The sequence below is a fragment of the Odontesthes bonariensis genome, chromosome 20, assembly GCF_027942865.1.
Source record: "Odontesthes bonariensis isolate fOdoBon6 chromosome 20, fOdoBon6.hap1, whole genome shotgun sequence".
NCBI classification, from domain to species: Eukaryota; Metazoa; Chordata; class Actinopteri; order Atheriniformes; family Atherinopsidae; genus Odontesthes; species Odontesthes bonariensis.
Window position 1 is genome coordinate 23,226,757 of NC_134525.1, and position 16,574 is coordinate 23,243,330.

The following is a 16,574-nucleotide window of genomic DNA, read 5'->3' on the forward strand; positions in this document are numbered from 1 at the left end:
AGGTAAGGTAAGAGGTGTGTGTCCAGCAGCCGTCAACCGACTAATCAGTTGGCACATCTATGAGGTCGATTGTGTGTCTTTTTGACGAGCATTAGCCCACCGTTTCATGGCGCTGCTGAGCAACACAGTCGCTGGACTGAAGTTGTTCTGCGAGAACACGATTAGCTTTCCAACTGAAGGCCTAGTTTTTTGTTTGGTTTGGGTGTTTTGGTGACAAAACTACGTGACGTCGGTTAGACATTTGACTTTAGCCAGATTTCAACTACCGAAACTAGCTCACAAGAAAATAAAAAAATTTAAAAAGTACATTCCCAGTCACCACTCCCAGCTGTAAACGCATCGTAAGATCCATCAGATCTTGTTTGAATTTCTGCACCACACAATATTAAAAAAAACGCAGCTTACAAAATCAGATCCACATCATATGGTTCAGTTAACTATTTAGAAAAACTGAATTCCAAAATTTCCATCGATCCATCGGACTTCCTTCAGACCTACACGCGCGTTTGAGACAAAGTGACAGAAAGAGGGGAGGAGAAGTTGGTCGGTGGACGAGTAATCAAAGTCAGCTTTTAAATGCACAATGATGTGTTAAACATCATCAAATCATGTAAAAAATAAAAAACTGGCCCCACTGTAAAGGTCAGAAAACAAAAGCCCTATAATGTGCCTATCACAAAACTTATGACCTTCACGAAGCTAGAGCCAGTAAATATTTAACCTTTCACTCAGTGAACCGCTTTATACCTATTTAAAAAAAAAAAAGAGAGAAGAAAAAAAGAGAAGAAAAAACAGTTCAGACGGGTCAGTTCTGCATGACTACAGATGCCTGCCCGGTGCTTGAGCTTGTGGCCTGCTGTTTGGAATGTGTGCAGATTTCTATCGTTGATATTTCATGGACCTACTTAAGGAGACGGATAGAATGAAGATTTAACGTTGTTAAATATTCATTTAAGTTCACCTTTACTTTATGTACTAGACGGACGGATAAATAAATGAATAAAACGTTTGCAAAAAAATGCATTCTGTCAAAGGAAATGGAGGCATTTTTCAGCCCGATGATTCGGTATATGATGTGTTTTGAGAAAAAAAAAAAAAAAAAAAAAAAATCAAGTAAATTAATAATAACAGCGCTGTCAAACCGGAAGTGTTGTAACTTCTTATCATTAGGGACGGACTGTGATTGTACAGTCTGTGACTGTAGATAATTTGCATTGGCTTGTTGCGCATTAACATTGATAACTTGAGCTCTGTTCCCTGCGTCTTATCGCAATTTTGTCGAACCCCTTCATTGATTGATTGAGCAGCAGCTGAAATTAGAAGTGAAACACAGTTATTGAAGAGAACCATCAGGCTCACGGTGCTCTGGGTAAGTAAGCAATGGAAGTTTACTCATATGGCATCTTGCTCTGACAGAAAAACCACTCGGTGCTTCAAAACGTAATTTAACCAGAAAAATGTAAAACACTGAGAGAGTAAAATACAGAGAAACCTCCTCTAAGCTAAAGCTCGAATAAATAAGTAAGTCTTCAGCTGCTTTATAAGTAACAACAGTTCTGTATTTCATGTTATCATCATCTCATTATCCCTAAGGGCGTCATCGTTGACATATAGGAGAGTAACTTGGGCTGTGCGTTTGTAAGAAGCCACGTCGCTATGTTTGAAAAAGGGATACACTGCGACGTACGTTTCATGTCATCTTTGTGTTTTAGTGCAATCTAAACTCAGCCTGCTGCTCAGATTTGCGAAGAGTGCGTAAGACATTTCGGACTAAGACATTTCGGGAATTTCGGGAATTTCCAAGAAACTGCTGTCCGTTACGTAAAAACAACTTCCTCGGTTCTGGATCATCGTTCTGGATCCAAATTATAGTTTGGTCGTGTTCCGCTGAACTCCACGTCTTTCCGAACCAGCTTACCGGCTTCCACTATGACGGGTGTGTTTTGTAAATGTTCTAAAAGTCTGATATATCCCACTGAAAGAAGTATTCAAAGCCTTTGTTATGAAACACAATGGCGTTTTTCCCGTCACTGACTGGAAGAGGCGTTGCTGAATTGGAAAAAAAGATGACGTCATGTCATGTGGAAGAGCTTGTCAGAGTTTATCAACACTTCTTACGGCTGTCGAATCTAACCGCGCCCACACACGGCAGACCTGTGGTTTTCCGTTTTCTGTGGCGTACAAATAATATCCAAGATAAGCATCATCTTGGTGGATTTGATGTGGTTTAATTTACATACGGACTAATATGAGGTTTTAATGCGGCATTCTGATTCTAAGTGGACCCGTTTTTGTGACTGGCTGGGTTACAGCGCAGAGAGGAGCTTAAAGGAGACTTGCTTCTTTTAGAGATTTCTGATTCAAACCCAGTTAGCCAGACAGGAGCGGACGTGTGGGGACATCAGAGAGTTAAAAAAAAAGAATAAGAAAGACAGGACACAGACATCACTTCCCTACAGCAAAACAGAATAATAGTATCAACAGTCATGTGAAGTATATCATCATGTTTTCCAACACTGGCTTATTGTGATGAAACTCGGCTTACATACTGATCAGTCTGTTAGCATTCTTTTACTTGAGGATAAGCATGCTCCTCAGTTTATAAAGGAATCCAACCAGGCCAATTACCCTTTTAAGGAAGGAGCGTGACAGAGAAGCCTCTCCTTGTGGAAATGTGTGGAGAAACATCAAATACCTGAAAACGACAGGTTTGATAAATGTACCTATTGCCAGCCCTTGAGGAAGAGGAGGACGAGTCTCCATTTTCATGGATGGCCTCACCATTCTGTTGGACTTCTGCAGAAGATTTAAGAAAACACTGTTACCCCAGAGACATGCGAAAGAGTGTTTTGAGTGGATTTTAGTGGTATTTTCATGTAACTGCGTGATAATTATGCCAGCATTTCAGAGGTGGAAACTGAGGACAGGCCTACACCCACCCCTGACATAAATACTGAGCTCACTGGTGCCGTTCGCTGTGTTGCCGTTGGTAAGTGGCGCCAGCTCTTCCTGGTCAGTGACAGTCAGTCCATCGAGGTACATCGTCAGCTCCCCCACGGGCACAATGACCCCCTTCTGCTCTGCATTCAGCTTCAGCACCTCCTTCACATTCTCCACTGTAGAGCAAACACAGGGATGATGTGGAAGAGGGGTTACAAATGAGTGATATCGTGGAGAAAAAAAAGATCACGTCACACTCAGACCTTTGTAGCAAATTCATAGCTATACTGGTTAGTCTGACAGGATAATATTAAGCTGCTGGTGCTGCATTCACTGTGCCACAACAGTGTATGTTAGACAGTGAGGCACACTCCACCCTAGATTTTCTTTAACAATGTTGTTCGAGGCCTCCTAATCATACATTTCCTGTCATGCCGCTCCAAAGCTTGAATTAAGTCCAGCGTGGCTTTGCCCAGCAGAGCGTCCGCTTTCAGGGTGTGGTGACTCCATACTTTGAAATCCACCTGTGTGTGCGGCGTAACATTCCTAGAAAACCAAAGACAAACAAACTGTGACGTCACAAAATGCAGTATATTAAGCTTTTGTAAACTAGGGTGAATCCCCTAAAGTTAAAGGCTCTTCATCATATCAGCTCTGTTTTCAGTGCCGACTTGCCTGCCACTAATGGTAAAGCAGGACCAATTAACAAAATAGTGTAGAGACTAACATCTGCTCCCCCTTCAAAACAAATCTTGCAAAAATGCCATGAGCAGCTCATATAATGCTTATTGTGTTTTTTTTTTTTTTTTCCCCTCTGGAGAGACAAAATGAACAAAACACAACGCAGTCATTCTTTTAAGGGCATATCAGAAACATGAGCAGGACCCACATCGGCTTGCATAACATCACTCGGCAGCACCCCGTCCTGTCTGCGATAATTAGCCAATCAAAACAATCAATGACACGTTTCTGGCATTTGGTTCGGGCCATTAGGACGCCGGGGAACTGTGATGGTCAGACTACTGGCTCTGCTTGTGTGATAGTACAAAGAGCTCTGTGTGCTGTTTTTTTTTTTTTTTTTTTTTTCAAATGATTATCAGATGAGCCACCTGAGGGTTCTTGTGTAATTATACTTAGAATTTAGGGGCATGTTTCAACAACCTTATTTTTCATTATGTAAGGTGCAGTACAGGATATTAGCTGATCCATGCCCCAGTGTCCAAAAAGGCAAAGTACAAAGGAAACAAATATCTGTTGCTCAATTTCCCTCCGTGACTAACTTTTATACGAGCTCGAGCACCTTTTGAAGAGCATGTTTTCAGGGCTAATCATCTCTACATGGCGCAAGAGTGAACTGTTAAGCTCAACTTGTTCTTTATTTTATCCTTTAAAAATGGGTGCGTTGGTTCAAGAGTCTTCACTCGTTTATTTTCAATAGTTGACTCTTCCAGCACACACAAATGCTGGATTCAAAATCTATTTCCCTTTAATGGACGTAAAAAGGATGAGGAAAAACAATGAAGTTGAATTTCAGGTGAGGAGCTCAAACTTCCAACACAGAAAAGGCAGATTACGGCATCTTACAGGGTGAGCCGCTCGTCCCATTTGGGGCTGGAGGAGCTGTGGGATTTTGCTGTGCGGCAAGACTCTCCTTCTGCTGTCACCTCCACATAAATGGCAGCCCCAAACAGACTCTTCTTCCGCTTGAGTTTGGCACAGGAAACTGGTGGAGAGTAATCGAAGAAAGCAAAAAAAAAAAAAAAAAAAAAAGACTTTAATCCAAAATGTTCATCCCAAAAAATGTCTAACCCGTGTGTCAGGACTCACCGATGGCATGGAGCTGTGACGTGCGTCTGTGGTTAGGGCTAGTCTCTGCTCTAGATGAGGCCGTGGCCATGTCATACACTACCGTGAGAAACCTTCAAAACAAGAGCAAAAACAAACCCATATTGTTCTCAATATTTGTTGCATTAGTTAAGGAAGTTTGTTGCTGAGGTCCAACGTTCTACTTAGCACCGGAAGGTGGGTGCAGGTTTTCAGAGCACAATGTTGCACCGGAACAAGATGATCCGTCTCAGCCATAGCAATTCCCCACAGACAATGAAGAGAAAAATCATGGATACTCACAACTGATGTGTTTTGCTAGCCCCTCTGGTTCAGCCCACTCCGTGTCCCATGGTTCCACTGAAACAGAGAAGAGCACTTTTGAACACCACCACCACCACAAGTGTACAAGTACGAAATCTTAACCGTTTCCAATGATCCTTTCTTTAAACGATATGGAAAAATGTTCCCTTCGAGGTGAAGCGTTAAAGCTGCTCATGAAATCACACTTTACTGTGAGACCATTTGTAGTCAAAGATAAATATGCTTCCCCAAAAGAAACTACAAATCTCCACTGCCACCAGCGACAACAACCTAATTCTGACCACCAAAGCACAGGCATGCCAGCCTCGTCTCCTTCAACCAGACAAAATGAGTCGATTCAGTGAAAACAAAACAGCCCAGAGTCTTATATTCTTCCATAAGCCAATACATCAGAACACCCACTGTTTCAGACCCGTCAAAAGGTTCAAGCTGGGACAGAGAATCTTTTGATATGACTGAACAGCACCAGGCTGACACAAAGTACGATTAACTAAATCACGCCGAGGCGTGAAACCTTTAAAGCTGCCATCGGCAACTTTTTTTAGTCATATTAGCTTGAACTGTCATGGGTTTCTGGAAGTAGAATATTAAATAGGCTGTTTAGGAAAAATCCCGAATTCTGTAGCTCCCTCTAAAGCCTGTAATCATGCTTGCAAAAATCGAGCGCTCCCGGCTTATTTTAACCAATCACGCTAGAGTGGAGGAATCACTACCTGTCAATCACAGCTCGTGCCCACGCTGCTGAGCGTGAGTCTGCCCCAGCTTGTGTGTGCGCACACTGATGTTAACTCACGTGCACAACCTCGTCCACAGAGGGGGAGGGGTTTGGAGCTTGGTAGAGGTTGGGGGAGGGACCTGAAAGTTGTATCAGTTTGAATTTTCCGACTTTAGACTCGGAATTTTGAAAACCTCCCGACGGCAGCTTTAAAGTGATACTCCGGAGTAGATTCAACCTGGGGTCATTTGAACCGTGATATCCAGCCAAGTAGCCCACCCGCAGTTTTTTCGATATTGACTGAACATCAGCTGAGTTACTGAGTTATCCCGAATAGCTTCGTACAAGGGTTAAAGGGGAACTCCGGGGCATTTGAAGCGTGTTTCCATTGCTAGAGGTAGAGAAAAACTGCGTTCAAGTATTTAAAACATTACAACAACATTACTGGGCATGTATTGTTGTAATGTTTTAAATACTTGAACGCAGTTTTTCTAGAGAATATAATTGTTTTGTATATGGGATTATTCTCCATCGACTCTTTTGGGCTTTCACATGCGCGAGCCTACAACCAGCCGGTGAGTTACATGCTGTTTATAAAGTTGTTTTGTAACGTCCCCATGCCAGTAATGTGAGAACCATGCATATGGTTTTGATGGTAAGGCTTGTGACTTTATTGTCGGATGGGTTATAAAGTGGTGTGACGTTTCTGCAGTGTGCAAGTTGTTGTTTTACGTGGAAGGGTTAGCGCTTGCCCCTTAGCCACCACGTATTAGCCTCGCATGACAGGGTGTGCGAACAGAGCGATCTCCACACAGGGAGCGCAGATTTGCACCTCTCTGTGTCCTACTATCAGTATTTGACAACCTCTAGCAATGGAAACGCGCTTCAAATGCCCCGGAGTTCCCCTTTAATGGATCCTGGTCCGTATCTCCAAAATTACCACACTAAAATCACATGCCATGACACCAAACTTCTACAGTAGTACAAATATGGTCTGTACTCACAAAACGATGCATTTGGAAGTTTGAAAATAGTCCAGGAGTTTATTATTGTCAACACAAGCCTGATAGCTTCTCTGCAGTTAAAGCTGCGTCGACGTCACTTCAGGGAGCTGGGAGCTTCAAAGTAAGATGAGGGTTGATCTACTACTGTAGACAACAAAGCAAGGCTGCTCAGTTTCTCCATTGATAAAATAACTTCACAACTCTACAACATAAAAATTCATAAAAAAACATGTAGAATATAGCATATACTTTGTTGTCTACAGTAGTAGATCAACCCTCATCTTACTTTGAAGCTCCCAGCTCCCTGAAGTGACGTCGACGCAGCTTTAGCTGCAGAGAAGCTATCAGGCTTGTGTTGATAATAATAAACTCCTGGACTATTTTCAAACTTCCAAATGCATCGTTTGGTGAGTACAGACCATATTTGTACTACTGTAGAAGTTTGGTGTCATGGCATGTGATTTTAGTGTGGTAATTTTGGAAAGACGGACCAGGATCCATTAACCCTTGTACGAAGCTATTCGGGATAACTCAGTAACTCAGCTGATGTTCAGTCAATATCGAAAAAACTGCGGGTGGGCTACTTGGCTGGATATCACGGTTCAAATGACCCCAGGTTGAATCTACTCCGGAGTATCACTTTAAGTAACTTAAAAGGAGCTCAATTAAAAAGACAGGAACACTGTGTGCCAGAAGTGATCAGCGTGTATCCTTTAACACAGAGGGAGGGAGTCAAGGAAAAACTCCGAGGCCAATTTAAGGTTTTACTTGCCTACTGGTCACAATAAATTCCATAAACTCTCGCACATAAAACTGATACAATAGAGTCCAATTCTATCCATCACAAAAAGTAAACCAGTAACATCAGGCATGGCGCTTCCCTTGAAAAGACGGCGCAGCGTGTTGTCGTGCATCAGTCGATTTTTGTAACTTGGCGGCCCCACCAACGAAAAAGCGGATGGACCGATGTGAGACCGGCTCAGTCAGGAGGTAAGTTTGTACAGGCAGCTGTACGAAACTGCAGTGAAACAGCACAGGGAGCACGTAAATTCCCAAAACTCGTGCACAGAGAGAGTTCTGTAAGAATGTGTGGAAGAAGCTACGGGACAGATACGTGAAGGCAAAGAAGAGGGCAGAGACTCTGTTGATGCCGGGGGCTTCAAACCTTCACCTCTATTAACTGAATTAAAAACTTAAAATGATCTGAAAACTGCAGCAGTATCATTAATTACAGTATTCCTGCTCTTGACAGCGGCATTGTTTTCTTCTCCACTTTCGTGGTTGTAGAGTAGAGGTAACCTTCACGTAGCAGCGCCACCTCTGTGACGGAGAAAATTGCAAATACTGGCGCAACGACTTGCGCCACTATACATGGCGGGCATGAAATCGTGACGTCATCAACACCGCTCGCGCTAGCAGACGCGGCAACCATGCTAGAGCCTTAAAAATCCTCAAGAGCGCTCAGATTTGAATGTAGTTTCTGAGAGCTCAACATGGGTTTCAAGTCAAAAATCTACTGAACGAGTACATATATCCCTTTGATTTCTTACAGGTTGGCTTCTTGTTGTCCACAACGCGCTAGCATTGTGCTAATGACAGATGGTCGACTGGCGAAAGAATGAATTACGACCAGAGGCACCGCTTGACGGCTCACTCCATACCAAGCGACAACAGAATTAAGATGGACTTTTTCCGCTTATGTTACCACAGCCTAAGAATCTGTGATGTTACCACACATTCTCTCTTACTACAGCTCTTCCATGAAAACGCTGCTGCCTTTGAGACCAACAACAAGCAGGATTGTTGCCGTAAAGCGGCATCTCCGGTCGTAAGCTATGTATGACGTCATATACACTTAAAATCTTTTTTTTAAGCAAATGAGTGGCTTTAAAAATCTAAAACTCAGCCATGGGTATTTTCTAAACATCCTCTTTTGAACACAACATTCGAATTACTATAGAAAAAATTATATCTTGAGATAAGGGCACGCTAGGGCGTATAGCTCCATAGAACTCCATTCATTCTGGTCTCCAAAAATTGAGCGCCCCACGTGGAAAGAGGGTGGAACTGCAACCAAAATCGCCTCGTTGGAAACCAGAAATGCACCTTGAGTTGCGAATCTGTAGTATTATAGAATCTGTGGCTGTAGTGTGTTCAGATTAAACTGCTCCAAATACATGCAGACACATTCCAGGGCTCCGTTTAAACACTTCAGATTCTATAAACTTACTCAAAAGCAGAAACTGGACAAAAAAACAAACAAAAAAACATTTAGTATGTAATATGTTTTCATCTTGAATGAACACGTACGACCTCAAGAACCTGCCGGCCAGATTGATCAGCTGAGAAATAACTAGCCACTGTCAATGTTTACCTCCAACTCAAACACGGAAGACAAATCTGGGAACTTGTAGCTGAGGATCAACAAAGTTGTTTGGTGGAGACCTTGAAGCCGTGGTCTAAGCTCCCATCAAACTTTTTGATTCTCTGTACATACTGTAGATGATGTTGAACTTGGTCTATAAATCAGCTCTGCTTTTCAGATCTTCTGTTTTTGTATCGAGTGACGCTGAAGTTTCGAAGGTTTTGAACACTCATTTGAGAGGGTCTCCAGAGAGAGGACGCATTTCGGGCAATCGTGGCCATTTTTCTGTAACTTAATGTATGCTGCCTCATACTTTCTGATTTTAGTCAGCCAGTTCTTTCAGTCTCTTCCAAGTCAAAAATCTGTCCATTTTGGCTAGCTACCTACACGCTAGCTTGAGGAGTAGAGCAGCTTCAGAACAGGCGCAAACCGCCAGGTCTACCATGTTTTGACTGGCAGCCAATCAGAAAGACAAGCAAGGCAAATAACATTTCGATATGATATATTATTATAAATTGTATTTTACAATACTGATTTAAAAAAATGTGACAATTTTTTATAATGACGTAATGTTAAAATTTTCCACACATATCTTAATATACACCACAAGGCCGAGAAGCTCTGTGTGTGAGTGAGAGGCTGTCTCTGTTAATGAGACCAATAATGGACTTTTAAAACGCATGCAAACACATTAATCCGGACATACGAAACGGAGCACCCAGCAGATTCAGTTGAGGATCGAATCACACCCACACGTATAAGCTCAACTACCCTCAAATGGGCCTAGCCACTCTGTACTTGCCCCCAAAAATTCCATCTTGTTGCATCTTTATAGTTTCAGTGTATATCGATAGAGCAGAACTCCAAAAGCTGCTCTCATCCACACAATTTTCTGTTACTTTTGTCGGACATTAAACAAGTCGGACTGAAAGTCAGTCATTCCCTAACGGTCACTTAAAGCATTTCCAGACTGTCTCTCTGCTCTAATAAAATCACGATTTTATAACTGACTTAAAGACAACTTCTGTGCATTGAATTCGGCAATACTTACAAGTACAAACATCCCACAGAGAGAGTTGGAAGTGGCAGATTTTCTTGAAAGTTCACTCAAACAGGGTGTGGTGTCGGGAAAAGGTCATACTGCTGTCCATACCTTGATTTCCCTGCTGTGCACATATACAGTTACAAGGACGGTGGTCCGGTTAAGTGGCACAGTCAGGCTTCTAACCATTGCTAGACTGACTTAACTGTGCACCGTGCTGACTGTCACCATCAAAACAAAACTGTGCCACTCCAGCTGTCTGTTCAGTAAGCAGCTTAGTTTCACCCTCACCAAACTCAGCCCTCTGAACGTTTCAAAACAAAAAAACATGAAGACATGTGACGCGACGGTCCACACACGATGATGAGGATAAAATGAAGAATCAGCGGGCGAAAAAGCCTGCAACGGCACTGATGAGGAAACACCCCCACGAAGAGCAAGGAGCTCTCCAAACACAGTTGTGGAGCAGTGCAATTCGGGGTTGGGCTATTAAAAAAAATAAAACAATGCTTTTAAAATCCCACAGACCACTATTAAATCCATCATCACAACATTCAAATAATATAACCACCTCACTTGAAGGAGCTGGGGCAGTGGCTAGATGTGGCAAGGTCATGGTGACATTTGAAACGGGATCTGTAAGTCTGTTGTTTTTCTTTAAAGCTTTGAATGGGTAGTCTGAAGCCCAGATAATGAAAAACATTTGGCACCTCCTAATCTTACACCAAGTACTTCCCTTGGTATCGGTTCAAAATAAATAAGTGGTGAGAATAATAATACGTTTGAAATTGGGAAATCCCTAGAAAAGAAAAAAGTACTTTTCTATGAAAGACAGCTGTCTGAGTTTTAAAAACAATAAATAGAAAAAGCTTGCATCTGTCAATGAAAATGTACATTTACATAGTAAATTTTTAGTCCTCACATCTGTGTGCTGTCATTGGCTGCCGTCTACACACCCACTGCACAGGAGGTGCAGCCCAAAAACGTCCCGAGTAGAACAAATTAAGAAGAAACAAGAGAAATACCATCAGAGGGCTTTGTCTCTGCCAAGAAACAGATTACCGCACACTTCTTGTAAGCAATAAGAAGTTACTTAGGGGAATCATTTGATATTTTTTCATGAATATTCTGTATATAATGCCTTTTATATAGGGTACTAAGTATGTCTGCATTTTCTCTGGAATGCTGTGTGACAGCCTGCCTAGCTTTTCTAAAGTGTTGTCAGCCTGCAGCGTTGGCGTAGGGGTGGATTTGCTTACAAAACAGCCAGCTCTCAGCTACTGCAAGACAATGCCCTTCATATTTAGTGAAAATTTGGTTGACAGAACTTAGAAAATGGCTTCGAGGAGTGTGGACGTACCCTGATTTGATGTACATACCAGTTTGCACACGAGTCACACACACAGCATTACACACTGCTGTTTTAATCATTTTCTTTAGACCATCAGGCACCCCTAATCTGTGCTAACTGCAATGTTTAGGAATGATGGTGGCTCAGTGGCTTAAGCAAGTCGCCACTTGGTCGGAGCATTTAGAATCACAATGATTGTGGTCACAATTGCTTAACAACAGTGATTACTGACTTCACATTATGCGTTTCTTGTCTAAAAAAACAACAACATAATTTTACGTGTGCTTTTTTGTTTAATTTCATATACAGTTATTGGAAAAAATGTGCGCGAGTGTGGTGGTGGATGGTGGCCCTGACTAGGGGGTGTTTTGAAACGGGACATGCAAGGCAACTGGCGGGCCTTTGTCAGCAGATGGTCGGGGTCACCGCAAAGCTCAGGCAGCAGACACACGCACATCAGGAGGCCTGCGAGGAATTGATCAAGATAGCGATGAAGTGCCAAAGCATCGCCAACAACAAGCCGACAGATATCCAGTCAGACTTAAAAAGTAAACACCCTGTTTGGACTCCTGACCGTACCTTCATATCACATTACAACATCAATATAACACGCCACTTACACCCATAACAATTGGTTAAAGCAGTTTTAACCATGGTTGATAAGAGGATGAACAGTGAAGACGCACAAGGCATCTTATGACACCTCAGACACCATTTGCTGGACAATGCCAGAGAGGACATGGTGTAGAGGTTAATTATCTGCAGGGGTTCTCGGTGTGGGGAAAGTGAGTGTTGGAAGTGATTTTTTTTGTTTGACTGATTGAGACTTGTATAGTTGGGAAGACAATACACTCTCCAGATCTGACGTGAAATCATGTGAGGGACGGCGAACAAAATCAGGCTACGGTCTTGTACTGGGGCAGCGACTGTGTCTGCAACAGTCAGCACTTTGAAATGGTAACAATCTTTAACTTCTCGTTCGTCTCACTAACAAATAAGAAGCGATATTCAGTCCTCACAACTTATCTTTATTGCGCACTAGAGAGCTGCCGGCAGGCTTTTTACTCCACCCGCCCCCTTCCTCAGAGCTGTGGATGGGGGCAAACAAGTACATTTCAGAGCCAAAAAGCAAAAAGTTGCAGCAAAAAGAGACAGCTTTCGAGAGGGAATTCATTCCTAATGTGCAGCTAATATATACAGTATGTGACAGAATGAGCTGCCAAACCACTGCTCACAGCTGGCACAGCAAGACACTAACAATCCTGAAGTACAATAGTGGAGAATGTTTTTTAAAAAAAAAAAACAGAACACACACATGATCACCCTGGTGCATGATCATTTCTCATGCATATGAAACCTCTATGGAGAATGAACATGTAAGGCATTCTCATCGAGTATTAGCTGAGCTCAGGTAAACTAAGAAATATCACTTCTTTGTCACCGATCTGTATTTAATTCAAACATCCCCATAGAAACGTAGAAAGTACCATTCGAGCGTTTTTTGACATCCAAAACGTGCCCCAAACTTTCAGCTACATTGCTCCTGTTCAGTACAGAAGAAGGGGCAGTGCGGAAACGCTCCATCAAAGCTTGGAAAAGTGGCAGCATCTCCACACCGTGTTTACCTGTGCGAAGACGTGTTTAGGACAGAAACGTAACCGGTGTGGTTATCAGAATACGAAGTTCAATAAACATGAACTAATAGATTATACGTAAGCAGACTGATCCCACTTTCAAACTAGCGATAGACCATGAACTACAGAGCCCTTGTGGATATACAAATTGCCGATCATAACACCCATACGCTATATGAATAACGAACATTGGCTAACTTCGGGCAGTCTCCTTACATGCTACCCCCGGGCTCATAAAGTGTAACTTAATATTAAACTACGAGGCTTAGGATACTCAACCTTTTAGGTCAAGGTAAATGCTTGGAAGCTAAGCTTTATTTGGACTATAAATCACATACGAACTGTGTCTGTCAGATATTCGATTAACGACTTGTACATACGTAGCGTCACTGGTCTGCACCGAAAAAGCTAAAGCCAGCTAGCTTGCGAAAAAAAAGCTACAGGGCGAAAAAAAAAAACATGTTTCGCGTTTTTTTATTTTGCAGCTACCTTAATGCTAGCTTCCTGTCATATTACATACCGTTATATTATCCAACTGGCTTACTGTGTGGTGATATTTGGACATGGAGACGTAACGTATTTGTTTATTCTTAAACTATGCAATATGTAGTAACGTTAAAGCGAACACGGCTTATGTGGCAAGCCATCATTACAAACTTAGCCAAGTTAGCGATTATCCAATTGCTGCCCGCTAGCCCCGGCTCGCTAAGTAACTAACTTAGCATCTTGGCTAATTGTCCGCTATCACAGAAAGCTAGTAAAGCTGTTTTCCTGAATATGGAGAGAGTGCATGTTTAACATTTCGAGCAAGTCGTTTGTCATGGGCTAAGTGACAGTAGCGCCGCTGTTTTACCTTGTTTGCTGCTCCGCTCCTTCCCTACTGTCTGCGGTTCACTAACACCACGGCTGTCGGTAACCGTACAGGCCCCACAGTGCTACGGTTCTATTGCCATCTCTGTACAGATGCTTCCGACTAGCAAAACACACGCGCGACAGGCGCGCCACCCCAAATATTGCTGTGTAATAACGCCGAACACAGGAGTTACCGTCCAATGTTGTTTACAGCACCACGTCGCTCCTAAAACAGTTTGAGACGGTTAAATCAAAGCAGATGCCCCCGTGCTCAACACTTAAAAGTGTTATATAATTTTACTACTTTAAAAAATTATATATATATATATATATATTTTTTTTTTTTTACAAGTGTGACAATTCATATTCTTACTTAAGGCACAGAAGTTGCACTCTTGACCCAAATGGATCCCAGAATTGTTTTCGAGGGTCAGATAAGTAAATATATAACCAAATAAAAAATCATCATTATTGCAGATAATACATCAAGTGTATTTGCATATCTCAACTGATATAATCTCGTATTTGTTTTTTATGAAACAAGCTGTTCGGTCATTTGGGTACAGAAGCTGATCCAAAGCCTGCTCTGAGAAAATCCCTTCCAGCCCACCCCCACAGAGGAGGATATCATTTTATACTGACCTAAATTAAACTGCTATTTTGCATTTCTGTTTAGGTAGACATTTATGCATTTCATTAAATTAAGGGTGTGACTTCAAGTCATCCATGGCCACTGCTCTCACATCAACAAAGCTTGGCACAAAGTCCACTTCCAATTAAAGTCTAGTTAAAAACTAAACCCTGTGGGTGGAAATCCCTGCTTTGAACCTGCAGAGCACCATCTACAGTCTAAGAAAAGCCTAGAGGGAGAAGACAATAAAAGGAAGAGGGTTAACGGCTTCATGTGCATCACTCTTGTTGTGAGGATGACACTAAAGGGATGGAAGCAGAGAACCAGCTCCGAATTATCCAAAGCATCTGAATCGTACATCTCAGAGATGATTAAGTCCTTTATCAATTTTGCTGATGGGTGCTGCCGCAACGCACACTGACTGCAAATCAATAGCATCATACACATGCGCTGCTGTTAAAAACTGAGTCATGGGAGAGAAGAAGAAGCCGTCCACAGCGGGAATACGTTTCACAGAGGAAAGATATAACAGGGCCAGTTCTAATGTCTGCTAAATGGTTGTTTCATTGTTTCCAGGACTGTTGTGTTTTTGAAGCTCTGCATAAGTGCTGTTGCTTACCAACTGAACATTCTGCAAATTTTTGCAATTGCAATGACATCAACACAGTGGTTGGCATCTTTTTATTGACCGATAAAGGCTAAATGAAAATGATATTCTCTTAATTTGAATGTTGACTGAGAGACTGCCTTGTACAGGCAGCATTGCATCCTCTATGTTTTATTCAAAGATGTTAAACTACTGGAGAAGTGGACTCCGTTTCACTGGAGACACTGTAGTGTCCAATCAGAAATACCAGAGAGGATGCGTTTTCGGATGAGTCGTCATTCTTCTGACTGTTGCTGCTAAACTAATTCAAAAGTGTGATGCTGTTCCAACTATTTATCTGGTGACACTGAAAGTACGAGCATGTCTATGAAGAGTTTTTCACGTGTTTTCTTTGTCCCGCTCTTGTTTACGAGCAGGGAGCCCCAGACCAGCCTCTCAGGCCTAAGGATTCATCACTTGAGTTTCAAGAGCCACTTTGGCCCGCGGATAAGCTTCGATAACTATATAAGAGATTGCATTGTTGAAAGCCACAGAAAGTGAATGCGTTACCCGTCTGGTGCTTCCATTTGCACGCAGCCTTTTTATATTAAGCTTCCTCTGTTGAAAATTGGTTTCTGCTGCCAACATGTAAGACTCACTAACCAAAGTAATAGAATCAGCCATTGTCCAAGGGAAACTGCGAAGGGCAGTGTTGTCTGCTAGCTGGTGGAGATGGGGGCAAGGCCAGATTTGCATATTCATAGATCCCTGTTCACTGAATGATTTAAAAAAAAAAAAAAAAAAAAAAAAAAGCAGAAGAGAGAGATCATACCAAGCCGTTTGATCACCATGAGTGAGTTTTTGTGGCAAATACTTTGAAGTGTAACATTTTGGGAAACACAGATGACTTTTTTAGGGAGTTAGATACAGCAGGAATGGGATTTTAAACTCTCATTGCTTCAGTATAAGTTGGACATATACGGGGTTGGAGGACTGAAATTAAGAACTTGGAGTGGACCAAACTTCAGTTTCGCATCACATCTAATTTAATGAATAATCCGTCTGAGAATCAAACTTACATTTTTGGGAACACAACTGCTGTGAGACCGAAACAACAGGCCAGACAAGAAGGGACGTTAAAGAAAGGTTCTTTTCTATCTTTTTTTTTTCTTTCAGTTTTCCCCTTTTAATAACAGCACACCGTGACAGCTTGGGTGATGTTTGAATTTGTTCGGTCAACCGGTTTATCATCTGACATTCTTATCATAACACTTTTCTCTATATCACATTGAGTGCAAAATCCTTC

General features: G+C 42.1%; 1 protein-coding gene across 2 annotated transcripts in view; it reads right to left on the bottom strand.

Moving 5' to 3' along the window:
* Positions 1-14,226, bottom strand: part of wwp1 (WW domain containing E3 ubiquitin protein ligase 1) — a 28,268-nt gene extending 14,042 nt beyond the window's left edge. The window contains exons 1-7 of one of the 2 annotated variants that reach the window (XM_075452846.1): positions 14,053-14,226; positions 5,068-5,124; positions 4,768-4,859; positions 4,525-4,663; positions 3,362-3,486; positions 2,964-3,116; positions 2,724-2,796 (exon numbers count right to left, since the gene is read on the bottom strand). In XM_075452846.1, coding sequence (XP_075308961.1) covers positions 2,724-2,796; positions 2,964-3,116; positions 3,362-3,486; positions 4,525-4,663; positions 4,768-4,837 — 560 coding nt within the window. In that variant the 5' untranslated portion in view covers positions 4,838-4,859; positions 5,068-5,124; positions 14,053-14,226. Of the gene's footprint in view, positions 1-2,723; positions 2,797-2,939; positions 3,117-3,361; positions 3,487-4,524; positions 4,664-4,767; positions 4,860-5,067; positions 5,125-14,052 lie in introns of both variants that reach the window. The other variant, XM_075452845.1, reaches the window with a different exon arrangement.
* Positions 14,227-16,574: the final 2,348 nt, after the last annotated feature.